At 40.8% G+C, this 15,089-nt stretch overlaps 1 protein-coding gene across 1 annotated transcript in view; it reads right to left on the minus strand.

Annotated features, from left to right (window-relative positions):
- The window catches only part of ntn2 (netrin 2), a gene marked incomplete at both ends in the record, with an annotated part of 41,307 nt that extends 27,857 nt beyond the window's left edge, over nt 1-13,450 (minus strand). Inside the window, one exon of the mRNA XM_083903990.1 lies at nt 12,406-13,450. Within this exon, the coding sequence (XP_083760116.1) occupies nt 12,406-13,450 (1,045 nt within the window). The remainder of the gene's footprint in view (nt 1-12,405) is intronic.
- Between the last annotated feature and the right edge of the window lie 1,639 nt (nt 13,451-15,089).

Raw genomic sequence — 15,089 nt, forward strand, 5'->3', positions numbered from 1 at the left:
TGTGGAACTGTGTGTGTGTGTGTGAGAGTGAGACACACTTTTCTCTCAGTCTTACTTACAGAAAATGACTGAAATGGATTTTCCACAGATTCATCTTTTCTTTATGTAAATAGACACACAGCTGCTGACGTGAACGCATGGACACACGTCAGTCTACAACGTTTTAAACGCTCCAAAATAAAGTACCTTTGGTGTAAGAAAATGGGACTTGAAAGTTGAGTAGAACATTTGGTTATTCAATTTTAATCCGTACAGTAATAAAATAACTGCAAAAAAGTTATTCCACCACCGCTGCGCCTTTCATCAGCAGAGACAGCTGATGCAGGTGAGCACTTATCAGCCGTGGGAGACACCGGCACACCCGAGACATCGGCACACTGGCATCTTCTTCCTCTCTCCCCAGCTTCCACAGCACAATCAGAGACAGTAATGAATCATTATGCAGTAACCAGTGTTGGGGAGTAACGAATTACATGTAACGACGTTACGTAATTTAATTACAACATTTGCGTACTTGTAATCAGTTACATTACTGGGAGAAAATATGTAATTAAATTACAGTTGCTTTTGGAAATGTCAATGATTACAACTTAGTTACATTTGAAAAAAAAAAATCGCCACAAAAGCTCGGATTTATCAGTTTTTTCTTCCCCATGGATTCATGTTTGTTTTTAGTTTTTTTCAAATCAACATCCTCCTTCCAAAACTGACGCTTGTGATTGGCTCTCTCTGATCATGTGTCATTCAACTCAACCGACAAACCGTACGGCGGCAGTCAGACTCAGCATCAATATGTCGGCAGCGCACAAGATGTTCCTGGGCTGGAAATACAAAGATCACTTCATACAGACAGACCAGAACCTGGTCCCGACCAGTTTAATCATAAAATCGGCTATAAAAGCGCCGCTGTTTCACTATTTAACTCATTTACAGCTGGCGTCACCAAAGTCCAGTGGAGCTGGATCAGAACGGAGCATTTGTACGGAGGGAGAGATCGCGCTGATCAGCTGCTGTTTACTTTCTCTGTGAGCGTGTCTGCCTACAGATGTTCAGCTGAGGGGATACGTTGCTCAGCGTCAGGAGGTCATTTATTAGGCTATAGCTTATTTACCTTTATATACAGTCAGTCACCACTGAAAGAAGTTGTGCGCTCGCAGCAGGACAGATAATTTAACTTAATGTGGCCATGAATAAATTAATTGTTCCGCCTGCTGTGTTTTTTTATGTATTGCCCAAACACAAATCTTGAGTAGGTCTACTCTGTTTTCTCACATTTAAAAATGTCTTTGTACAGAGACAACATGAGATTTGCTTGTACCGTAACCTATTTTCATATGCACACCCAGCCTCGCTTTCAATAAAACACACACTGGCATTTTATAATTGTGATCAGTGAAATATATGAAAACATAAAACACAGTTTAAAACAACAGTGGTTGTTGCTCTAAAGGTTCATATTTAAAAGCAGCTCAATGTAGATCTGTCAGAAATTAAAATCAGCCTCTTGTCATATTTGCAGCAACACTGTTGCTTCAGGCTGTGATCAGGCTTTTTTGTATCGCTCATACTCTCTCCATTAAAACAACCTGCTCCTCTTGGCTGAAATCAGCCCATTGTCGCTCCATTTAGTGAGGAAGTGAGCCTCCTTCGCAGTACAGGCCTAAGGTCAGACTTATAATATATGGTTAAAAAAAAGAGTCTTTTATCATGTTGTTTTTATATAGTCTTAAGTACTGCTGAAAGGTTTATCACACTATAGGTCTTAAAATGTGAAAATGGTTAATAGTTGAGAGATTTCATTCAAAATTAAGAAAAGTAATCAAAATGTAATCAAATGTAATTAGTTACATTACTTTCAGAAAGTAATTGAAATAGTTACACTACTATTACATTTTCAAGAGGGTAACTTGTAATTGTAACCAACTACATTTCCAAAGTAATCTAAACCAACACTGGCAGTAACTCAGTGAGCTCTGTCTGTTTATTCTGTGCGTTAATGTATGTGTAACTGGATGGTGACGTGTGCAATGACAGATTTATAGATTGTTGAAATCTGTAAATTCAGATCACATGGATAAGTCATTTCTAAACAAACATGTTACATAAGAAAAACAACACCCACAGGATCAACTATCAATGCAAACATGTCAGCTATGTCAACTAGTTGACAGCCAGTTTTTTAAGCATCAAGATTAATAGCCGCAGCCGTGGTGATCCTGACATTCAGTTTCTACGTGTTTATCTCTAATTCCAAAAAACAAACAAACAAAATAATATTTTTTTTTTCAAATGTATCATAAATTAATGCGTTGATCGCACACTTTCCTTCTTTTTCTTTTATTTTCCTCATTTGCTGCCGCATTTGCCATTGTTCTTCAGGAAGACGGTATCAGAGAGGGCGTTTAAAGACTATTTAAAGACAAAGTGTGCAGGACTCGTCGTATGCACAGTTTTATAAATCTGAGAATTTCTTTGCGTACGTATGCCATCTTTTGGAATGAAAGCTGCCCACTCTTTTATTAATGAGGCCCCTAGTTAATAAGCACCTCATTCGAGCCAAAGCAGTGCACTTCCTGGATAAACACATAGTCACACACTCACATTTAAGATTCGTAAATTACGAATCAAGTAACAAAAGATAAAAAAAAAAAAAATGCTAACAAGACAACAAACGGATGAAGGTACTGTTCCTGTGCCCTGTAATGAGTTGCAGACAACAATCTACGGGGAAAAAATACAAGCTGAGAACAAATGAAAAGCTTCAACTTCCGTAGCCCTGCTGTGCACATTATGCTTTTATGGTCTTTGCAACAACACCCCCCCCCCGACCTCTGGTTTCTGTGGTTAACCTCACACCGTGGGCTTAAGAGTCACATCTTGGGAGCCCTCTCCCCCTGCAGTTTTCTCCCACTCCTCCCCTAATACTCACCTTTTCTTGTCTCTGCTCTCACATTCATACCAAATCTTAAATAGTTTGACCAGTTACCTCTTTACATCTTTACTTGTTTTCTTTCCCATCCCTTTTCCTCGCATCCTTCTATTTCTCTCTCTGGATGTCATCAGCCAGGGACAGAGATTAGACTGGAAGGGTGCCAGGTTGTGGAGCCTGGTGTTTGTGGAGAATTGAGTCCATTGCACTGTTCCCACTCTTTTTGGGCCACTTCACTTCACCACATCTAAACATTGTAATCTTTGCCTGCCTTTGCCTTTACACTCTTCCTGCCTCTGTGCACTTTTTTCACATTCTGGGAAAAGGGAAAAAGGAGAAGACTGCCGTGCAATCAAATGATCACAGAGAATGTGTGAGAGACAGAATCTCACAAAATTGTCATAGTTTGAGTGTTTTTTGTTTTTTTTTGGTGAGAGGTTGGATGATTTTTCTGTGACAATATTCCAGAGGGGATCTTAAAAGGTACAAAACCAACTCCTAAATTCAGAGCAAAGGTCCTAAATGTTGTAAGAAGAACAAGGAAAACAGCAGCTAACAGGAGCCTCGACAAAGAACAATTAGCTACAAGCAAGTCGACAGATTCAGTACGATAACTCGTCCAGGACTTTGTGTCTGTGTGCGAGTCAGACGTTCCTCTAGAAAAGCTAAAGAAGCTATGGTTGTTTCTTGTGAAATGCTGCAAACAAGGAAGGGGCGTGGCCTGGACATGTAGCGTAGCATCTAACAAAGTCACCAAAATCTAAAGCACATTTTGTTAAAGAATCACCTATGCTTAAAATCACTTTATGTCAATTACAAATTCTGAAATAAAATGTTTTGTCTGAACTTTATTTGTATTTCAGACTTAAAGGTGCCATATGTAAGAATGTGGCCAAATACGGTTACTACGTTCAAATTCAAAATACCAAGGTCTTTTAGGGTTTCGTTTTCTGACGTAACTGGCAACCCGTGGTTGCTCGTCAACTGAGACTCTACTGACTGCAATGATTGGTAGACGGTGGTAGGTGGTACCACATGCCAAAACATGATTTCAAAACATAAACACGATTTACAGTCTGCAAAAGATTTTTTTTTATTTTCAAATATTTTGGCTGAACTGTTTTTGTTGGTGAGTTCAGTTTGTTATATGAACATTATTCCTGAGTCTCTGTGACATATTAGGAGAATTTTATGGCCAGTTGCTTTAGCTTTATTACATAATGCACCTTTAAAGCTCATGAAGAAATGCAATGTTATGTTGCATAAATATATATATATATTTCCTCCTTATCAGGTTGTTGAATTTCATTCAATTACAAATGTTTTCCTGGTAAAATAAGTGTAAAATTTAATTTTACACAGGGCTACATTAGAGATGTTCAACTCAAGCACCCCCTCCAGTTGCTGAGTGTAATCAGGACAAAGTTGCAGAAAACAACAATGTCATTTTTCATGTTTTATTTTTAGGAATTTAACTTATCTTACACAGTTGTAGTGGTTTTCTCATGTAAAATAAACTAACAACAAATTTATACTTCAGCATCGCCTCCCATTGCTCCATCATCGCTCGCACGTCATTCAACCCAGACCTTGCTGTGGCTGTCAAGGCGACGCAGAAGTATAAATCAGCTGAGAGTCGTAGACTCACTGAAAACAGGCCATTTCACCACTGAGAAAGTGGTCGGGTTTAGAGGTGAGCTCATAGAAGCTATGACTGCCAGGTCTATGCTGTTGTTAAATAATAATAAAAGTGACAAGAGGACCGAATATGTGCTGACGTGAACATCCAGGTAGACTTCTCCTGCCCTGTGCAGCTCTGGGTACCCCATATGTCGGGACCCTTATTGGCTTGCTGCTGGGGGTTGGTCGGGCATTAACTCGGCCCCCCACTCAGATTCCAACCACATAATGACAACACCTGCACATTTACACATATGCACGCTCATGCTCTCTCACACACACACACACCGCACTTCACTATAAGATACATCTGAACTGATATAGCCGTTGTAAGCCTGGATACCCTCTCTTGATGTGGTCGTTAACGATTACTAGAAACCATACCTATTATACAAATGAATGTCAGTCAAATGTTGTTTATGTTTTGTTTTGTCAAGTATGTTCTGTCTGTCTTGTATCAGCGTAATTGTTTAATGTTACGCACCGAGACATTATCATTAATGATGTTACACATTGTCAATGTTATTCTTGTCTGTCCATCTCTCTCTCTCTCCCTATTTCGCTTAACCCCCCCGTGCTCACTCCCCGCCTTTTCCCTTCGTCCGGTCGCCATCACATGATCATAAAACATATAAATAAGAATTCAGTACTTCCTCCATGACCAGAGCACAAACTACATCTGACACAGTCACTAGACTGAAATACAGCGGCATGGTTTGTGATGCCGCTCGCTGGTCACGATCAGCAGTGCTGTAGCTAAATATACCAGACTCCTCTGATAAATATTGATTTGTTAGACATTACCCAGGTAATTGTTGTAGAGTAACCCATGTTTTTAGGATCGTGAAGTCTAACTGATCTACAGTTCGGCATTGTCCGGCTTGATTCTTGTGTTTTATTTATATATACTTTACAAGCAAACACAGTACTAAAAATCCAAGCACAGAACAAAAATATTCAAAGGGAAAGAGGGAAACTTAGAAACTTATAAAACATACTTCCCCTGCTTGCACAGAAGCTGCTTGGGTCGATTAGCTGAAAATGAAATACAGGCAATCTTTCCAAATGGAAAAAAGTATCTAAGTGGACAGTTTAAGAATGATCAGAGCAGATATGAACACAAGCAGGGGCTATTTGGGTGCCAGTGCAGTATTTTGATTGTAAGCAGTACCAAATTTGAAGGTGAAATCAAGTTTTAGAGTCCCGCTTTCATAATAAAAGACCACATTCTTAAATACAGATAGGAAAAAGGCATATCAACAATATTCCATATTCCATATACAGTAAATGTATGTGGAGACATCTGCTACTGGTCAGTTAAAGAACTGCAGTAACAGGCAATTGACATGCATTCAATGTGAACAAGGAGACACATACTTTCTCTTTAAAGGCCTCAGAACCTCAGAGCCACCAACCACACCAGCTGGTAGTCAAAAACCACATATGGTGTCAGGCAACAGGCCTGTGACAACAAAAAAGAGGAAAACTGTTACCAACACATTCACAGAGAGATGCAATAAGACTGGTTCCAGAAAAAAAAGGAGGAGGAGAAATACATTAAATAAAAGCTCTAGCAAACGTCCAGACGGAGAATTAACTCTGTTACACGATAAAACAGAGGAAGAGAGTGAAAGCAATGACTGGCACCTCAGGAAGTGATTGCTACCATCTGTGCAAGAGTCGATGGAATTCTGGGAGAGCAGGGTGGGCACATTAAAGCTCTACCAGTTTGCTTTGGCACCAGGATGAAACACCACATTATACTACTAGATTACAAATGGCTTTCTCACACATGCACACATGTAAGACCACGCATACTTGCACACATGTATTGAGCTTCGGGGAACCACAAAGCATTTACTAGCTGACATTAATGCTGTTATTTTGCACATTGCTGTCCTAAACAAATGTTCCCATGCTTGCCAGGGAACATTTACGAGTGTCTTCATGAAATAAAAAGTGCATCAATCCCCTGTAAGCTAGCCAAGGACCAAAGTAGCAATAATGACAAAAGTTCAGTGATCAAAAACTCCTGTCCACCTCAACCAAAGTTGAACATCAGGTTAATTTAAATCAAAGCTCTAACAGCACAACACCATGCACACGTAGTGCTGGGACAAAAGCCACACTCTGTCAAAACCCTTATGTCACATGCTGACCACCACTGAAGCATCATCATTCATTCAGCAACTCCCTTCACAACACACACACCAAAAACCTAACCATAATTCAAATCACAGCCCTAAAGTTAACCAGTTCTTAACCATGAGGTTCTGCCTCATTAGGACCAGGTTTAGGTTTCCATGAAAATATGGAATACTAGTCCTGACAAAGTCAGTGTTTATGCCAGAAAAAGGTCATAATGTGGTAACAAATACAAATACACAGACACACTGCTCCTGTAAGATGTGAGCTTTTAGGTTAAATAAATGTAAAAAAAAGCAAATGTATCTGCATGAGCAGGTCTATGCACATTTTCAATAATCAAAAATCATGTATGGGAAGGTTCTTACTCCAAAGGTGATTTGTTCTTTCCATTGTGCGGTCTTACACTTAAAAACCGAAAGGAAAGAGCAAGCCATGGATTTAATACTTACTGCTTACTGTGATTCAGCTTGCAATATTTATTATGTCATTACTCGTGTGTGTGCGCGTGTGTGTGTGTGGGTGTGTGTGTGGCCCTGGTATACTTCCAGTCACAACCTGCTCGGACGGAAGTGCAAGTCATATCACATCACATCACATATAGCGGACCCTGGTATACACGTGCGCCAGGTTCCTGTAGTGTCTGACTTCACCATCGGGTGGCAGTCTGGACGCAGGGAATAGAACACATTCCTACCAAAGAAGAAGAGAACAATGCTACAGCTCTGTCGGACACCTCTGAAAGGTCCATCGGGCAGAGGGGTTGGGATGTCAGTCAGTTCGAGGGTCAACAGGTAAATTGGCGAGTGGGGCTTCGCACTACAAATATGCAAAGTACAGTACGCAAAGTACACACACACATAATAATAGTCACAAAACAAAGGTTGAACCCACCATATACAACAAGGCCCCACAATGCTTTCAACATCTTAACTTGTCTTTAGCTGTAAATTTCACATTAGTGAAACCTCTCCGTCATTAGCATAGCAGACATGATTTTGAACCATTTATTATGCAAAAAGTATAAACCTTTGTAGTGGTAATAAATTGTTTCTGGCAATTTAATTTGGGGACCTGGACTTATGAATAAAAGTACAGTGTTTTTTTTTTGGTTTATTGATTTAATTTAGTACTAAGTCACAATACAATTTCACTCACACCCAACTGGATTTGTCAGTTTTACTACTAAAATATTCATCACCACACCCAATCTACTGGTGCAGAGCAAGAACACTCAGCTCTGCTCACAACCACAGCTCACCTACATTCTGACAAATCAACTCAAACGGCCTCTACATGACCCCATCTTTAATCCTATGAATACATAACTGTATGCCTGGCACAAAAAAATGGAACAGACTTGGCATGCTTGGTCCTTTAGGGGTGGATGGTGTCTGGCCCTGGGCTCACAGTGTCCCAGAGCAGTACTCTGGATTTCCTGCAGGCTGGAGAACAGAGCAGCAGCCAAACAGGCTGTATGCCTGCATACATCGCCAAGAATGTGGAGTAACTACACCACAATAATCATCTTCTCTGGATAACATACTGTCATTGACTCCATGAGGGATCTCTTCTGTGTCTTAAGTTAACATTAAAGTATGGCCATGGCAGCAGAAAGGCCATATATTTCCTCATTCTGTCCAATTGCTCACATATCACAACTTTTTCCATCAGGCGTTCCTCAATACAAACAGATGCACTTTTCTCAAGGCAGCCATAGCTGAGTAAGAATAAGTAATACAATGTCTTGCGGCAGCATTAAAAGTGAGGGAGGCAGCAGATGGGCATTTATGCATGACTTGTGTCTGGAGGAGACAGAACCTGAACTTGTCAAGAGTGCAGACAGTAATCTGGTTGCAATACATGTCAGACATTTTAGTAAGACCTTTGAACAATCCAACCAGCCTGATCTGTTATGAGGAGTGAGAGCAGAACCTTGCAAATCTTTTAAACCACCTAAACAATAATGTTTGAAGTGGTGAAATATGACTTCCAGGCAAAGTGTGCGTGTGAGTGTGTGAAAAGAAATATTGATTTAGCTCCACATCTGCTCATTCTGGATTCCTTGTACCCTCAACCCATCTACCCTCAACTTAACCTGATCACCACCCCACAAAGATCATGATCTCAGGCCTGTTTCTCAACCCCCACCTCCCAGTCCTCCAACCCAAACACCCCTACAGCCTGTTGAAGGCGCGAGTGACACCTATGGGACCCTTCAGCTTAGCTGTAACCTAATACTTTTACACACTTTCCTATTCCAAATACTTGCACATGGGCTTTTATATAAACAATAAAACCTTTTAAAGTCTCTCCTGATATTTTGATTATATCCTGGAACAAGTTCTACTGGAATAAGCTGTAAAAAGGCTCTTGTAACATGAAACTCGGACATATGGGTCTAAGTTTTGTGTGTCTCTTGTGTGTGTCTGGATGTTTGATCAGGTATCATGTGTAATGTGCATTATGCTTTAACTTTCCTGTATCAATACTAGGATTAGATCACCAAAGTTGATGAGATTTTTGGAAGCCAGTGTGACACTTCGGAAACAGCTACAGCGTATTGGAAAGTATGAGTGAATATATAAATATATATGTATATATATATATTCACTCATATATGTGTGTATATAGTTCTCAATGAACACACTGTAGGTCTTATGCCTTCCTGTATATGTGAGCCAAGTAAATGAAAGAGACAATATCAAATGAGATGCCAATGTTAGCAAATGATGAGTGTTTGTTGCTGAAGTTAAGATGATGATGTTGATTCCTTGATAAACATGACTTCAGGTACACTCACTAGGCAATCACAACATTTTTGAAAAGTTTGAAATGTTTGAAATTGTATTTAACTACACTGACAAATACTTATGACAAGCAAAACTGACCAATACTAAGTCCCACCTTTGTTTATTAAGGCAGGTTGGTGCAGAGCAGAGCATTTGAAAATTTGAGGTAAAAATGGGGCATTCTGAGGCTTTTTGAAGGACCATTATGGTGACTCATGAAGTAAGGGCAAGTAACTCAAAATGGGCAAGTTACCACAGATGTAGAACATTACAGAACTCTGTATTACAGAAAATATGTACTTTGGGAAGCAGCTCAGGGGACACATGAACAAGAAATGTCTTTATTCGCGCAATAGAGCAATATAACTAGGGATGCACCGAAAATCAGGAAACAGTTGGCCGAAACCGAATAAAAAGGAAATAAATTATTATGCCAATTCTCTACCATTGTTTTTTTTTTTAAATATAATTTTGTTGTTATGACAGGGACTATGTGTACTTACCTCACTAAAGTCAAGGCATTGCATTTATAGTATATTATATTATATAGAATGTTTCCCCTCATCTGGTGTAGACGGGCCTTTTTTTCTGCGCACCGCACCTGCACTGTGGCTTCTCTCTCTCCTGCGTGCTCTGCGCTTGTCCTCCAAGCGGGCTCTCCGTATCCAGCACAGACTGGATCATTTCTCTACACGCAGTTTTATCTTTACATCCAATAATAATCTTTATGACGAGGATCGAGTACAGTCACGATGAAGTGCAGGGGATCCAAGTAGATCTTAGTGTTAACAACTCTTGACAGTGCACTTTTCATTGTTTTCGCTCTGTGGTCTCAATGTTTTTGTAGAAGACGCTTTAGTTTAGCTGTAATTAAGGGAATAACAGATTAATCAGATGAGCTGATGTCTTTAGTTAAAGGTCACATAGAGTGGTCCTGTTGCACATATATGTGAGTTATGGAGGTCTACTTACATATATTAAGTTGTTTTTATGGTCAAAATCCTCCTAGTTGATGTAAACGAGCCGATTGAAATCGGTCCTTTTCGAAGCGCTTGTCAGTCGAGCTATTTTTAGCCATAAATCTCGCCCGAGAAGACAGAGTGTGTTGTGATTGGCCAGCCAGCGTAGAGCCTTCCCACCTGTGTTGTGATTGGCCAGGTATCTGGAAGTGACGTAATCTATCACGTCAGCTCTCAGAAGCGCAGCTCCCTCTCTGGAGCGGTGGATGCACTGCTCCTCATTATCAAAACATTGTTTTAACAGTGTTTAAAAATAGCTTCGTCACGACTCCCCGCCGCAGTCCCTTTATGACTTTAAACCGGAGTCAGACCCAGAGTCAGAAGACACTGTTGCTCGTGAAACACCTCCACAACGGACGTTATTCTTCTTCTGCGGTTCAATGTACGCAACCGGATGTGCCCGGACTACCGCCCGGAGCAGGACGATCGGTTGTTCAGGAGAACCGCTGCTTACGTAACGCTAACGGGATTTTCAGTGATCTCGTTGAGCCCCGAGATTACAATAAAACACAACTTTCTCAGCAATGGCTGAACTGTTTTTTTCGAACCGTCAGGCTTCATAAACAAGGTAATGACGCAGATACACACCAAAAAAAACAGCGATAATAGGAACTTCCGGTCTAGTTCCGCTTTAACTGTGAGCAGCACCGATGTGCTGTGTTTGTCGCTAGGCAGCCGTTACAGCAGCATGTCCACAGAGGACCGGAGCCGGGCGGCCGGGATCCTGCGCAGATCCCACAACGACAATTTTGCTGGCCTTAGTATCCCTGTGTTTTATTTTCATCTTTATCTTTAGTGTTGATGTGTGTGTGTGACAGACTTGTGGATTGGATATTTAAGGGAATACGGAAAAAATTGCGTCCCATATTGGTTCAATACAGGACACAATTTAATTGTCAAATAAATTACAATTATGTATTTTACGGGACGGGTGGCAACCCTACCTGTTCACGAGAGCAGTGGGAGTGGTATTGTATTGACGCTGCCACACTGTTCTGGCGAAAAGAGAAGTGAACCAAAAGACATGATTTACCAGGGCACCTCCCTGGGGTGTTCTCTGTTATCTCAGTTAGAGTTGCCACATGCTTAATGTTAATACATTTATTGTATATTGTGTATTGCATTATATAGATTTGAATTCAACTCGAGTGTTTGTCATATTGACTTAAAGATAATTATTTCTAAAAATAACTTTAAAACAAGTTATTTTTAATGGAAGGGTGCATTTTTATTTTCCTTTTGTCTATTGTTCTAGAATGTTTACCTTGTATACAATTGAAGAGTTTTGTGTTTCAATTATTTAATACAACCAGTGACAGCATTGCTGTGGTGTGCCATTTTCAACCACAGTTGAAAATATACCCTAGCCATAATACTACAAACCTCTGTTCATCCATAATCTGTGCAACAGATATATCACAAAAAGAGACACTTCCTCCCCCTCAACTGGAACAGTAAATAGAAGAGACTGATCTGAAATGAGAGTAAAGGCTGACCCTATGTTTGGGGAAATGTCACAATAGTTGCCCGTTCCACTATGTGTTACCAGAACTAATCTAAATAAGTACAAGAGCCCATAAACTTAAAACAAAAAATAAATACTATTTTTCTTAAATTCCTTGAACTTACATCAAGGTTTATGCATAAAGAATGTGTAAAACTCTGAAGGATATTTCAATAAAGACAACATTGTGTTCTGTATTCATCTTCTTTGTTCTTCAATTAGTCACAACTGACATGACTGTATTCTTGCAGGCATGGGTAGATCTATAATTTGTTTCAGAGCAGGCAAAGTAAAACAACATGAAAAGCTAATTTAAAAAAAGATGGAAGGACTTACGCAAACACTCATTGGCCTCACGGGCATTGGCCCTCTGCCATGGTCGGTCGTAGTGAAAGGGTTTGCAGCGGTCACATTCAGGCCCTTCTGTGTTGTGTTTGCAGTCACACACCAGTCTTCCTTCCTTCTCTTTCAAACAGCGAGAAGCATGTCCATTGCATTTACACCTCCCACCAACCTGGAAGTCTCCCACTGCATAGAAATAAGATGGCAGTATCGATGTAACTGCCATGGGGTCATCATCTCTTCCTCCACTGTTGCTCCCAGCCCCTGCATCCCGTGGTGGCTGTGGCCGGTTGAAGATTACACGAATATCTGTGACCGTTACCCAGTCTTGAAGGACTGGGCTGTTGTCGTAGTCTTTACCAGAAGGTCGTCCATCCAGAGTGCTAAAAGCAATCAGTCCCCCAGAAAGTGGGTAGAGGTCAGTGTGACCATCTGTGCATAAAGCCTCCTGCTCATTCTGTTTAGTAATTGTTGCTTTGTTGGGGCGATTGTACATGCGCCGGCACTGTGAGGAGTAAAACTGGTAGGGCATCCACGTTTTGCCATAGTCCATGCTCTTGTATATGGCCAAGGATTCAGGTCTTGGTGAACAGAACTGCAGGCTGACGTAAGTGATCTCAAACTTTTTTCCCAAGGAGAGTGTCAAAGTCACATTGTATGGAGAGATGTTCAGATTTTCTGACTGCCAACAGGTGAGATTGTGGGCTGAGTTGAGGTCAGTGAGGTAGGAAACTGGGTGGGCACGCCGAGGGTCAGCTGCATCACAGATTTGACATGTGCGAACGGAAGGCCGATCATCGCCACGCTCCACCACACTACAGGAACGAGATGGAGGTTGCCCACAAACACTGGACACCATCACGTCTTTACCAAAGGCAGCATTGATAAACTCAGGGATACAGCGGCGAGCTGCACCAGTGTCATCATAGCAAGGGTCTGTAGGTGTCTGCTGCCCTGCGAAGGGATTGGAGGCACTTTGTGTAGAGAATGAGCAGAGCAGGAGGTAAACACCTAGCAAGCACCTCCAGGATTCCTTCATCATCTTTGTGAATATCTGTCTATATTTGTGCATGGATGAGTCTTCGTTTGTGCGTGTACCCAAAAGTCCAGGGTTAAAAAAAGTGTTATTTGTGTGACTCTCTCTCATAGGTGTTTAACTGTGAGTCAGTGGAAGGAGACGGTCTTTCGTTGTACTCCACTTGAGACCGAGTGCTTCCTGCAAATGAAACAAACATACACATATTTTAGTCATGATAGAAAAAAATAGAAAGTGATGATTCCACAAAACACTTTTGTCATTTTGTGTCTCTTCAAAAACAAATACCCAGATATTTTGGACTGCACAAGAGGGAAATGTCATAAACAAAAAGCTTTTACAGTTAGAAAGAATTGAAAATGTGCATTAATCTCATTTAGAAACGAGAAGTCTAAAATCTCAACATTTAGCCATTTGGAAATTTGGCCTCTCCTCAAACCCAGACTGGGTATAATATGCATATATTATATGCAGAGGTGTATGAGGGATTACACAATATAAAAAGGCAGTGGAGGAGAACATTTCACAGAACGGCTTAAACAACTGCCTTTTGTGTTAGTTATAGGAATAGGCAGGAGGTTAGACTTAAAGCCTTTGTGACTTATTCTCACATTCTCACATTTTGTACCTGTAACCAGTCAACACCAGCTTTCAATGGAATTCTGTTGAGTCATAGAGAGACTTTTATCTTTTTCAGACAATTTTCACTTTACATCTGGGTGTCATCTGCCTATATCGCCCAATGCATGACTAGTGTTCCTTGTTGCATTTGGCCGGGGATGCAATTAACACTGCTTGCCTCTGTCTATTCCATTTCTTGCAAACAGCAAGGACTATTATTAATAATATTAAAACTCACTCATTCATCTTCTACTGCTTTACACTCCACATGAGGGTTGTGGGAAGGCTGGGGCCAATCCCAGCTGGCAGAATGAATGTGGGATACACCCTAGACAGGTTGCCAGTCTATCACAGAACCAACTAATGCAACTACAACCTACTGTAAACCATTCACTCTCACATTTACAGCATGCAGGGAGAACATGAATACTCCATACAGAATGGCCCTCAGTCAGACCATGGTCATGAACCAGCGTCTTTTTGCTGGAATGCAACAGTACTAGTCACTGCAGCACCGCATGTGGCACTAAATATATGTTCAGTATATGAAAAATAGATATCAGAGAACACACAGCACTGATCAACAACATGTCTGAAGAACGGGACGTTAAAGTGGACACACACAAGGACTCACAAGCTGGATTTCATCAGCCAATGCCCTCCATCAAAAGGCCGGCCATGGTAAATCTGCAGGACCTGACACCGATTGGCAACAATTGAATTAGCAACTCATTAATGAGTTTCTATCAGCAGCATGTTGTCTTAGAAAAAAAGACAGTGATTAGGCTCTGAGAGAAAAAATGGGAGGTAGAAGCTCGAGTTAAAGTTAAAGCAGACCTAGACTGGAAGTTCCAATTAACGCTGTTTTTAGTGTGTATCTGCGTCATTACCTTGTTTACGAAGCCCTGAAGTTTCAAAACAAACATTTCAGCCATTGCAAAACAATGTTTTGATAATGAGTAGCAGTGCATCCACTGCTCCAGAGGGGGGAGCTACGCTTCTGAGAACGGGTGTGCTGATT

Source organism: Microchirus variegatus (genome assembly GCF_963457635.1).
Source record: "Microchirus variegatus genome assembly, chromosome: 17".
NCBI lineage: Eukaryota > Metazoa > Chordata > Actinopteri > Pleuronectiformes > Soleidae > Microchirus > Microchirus variegatus.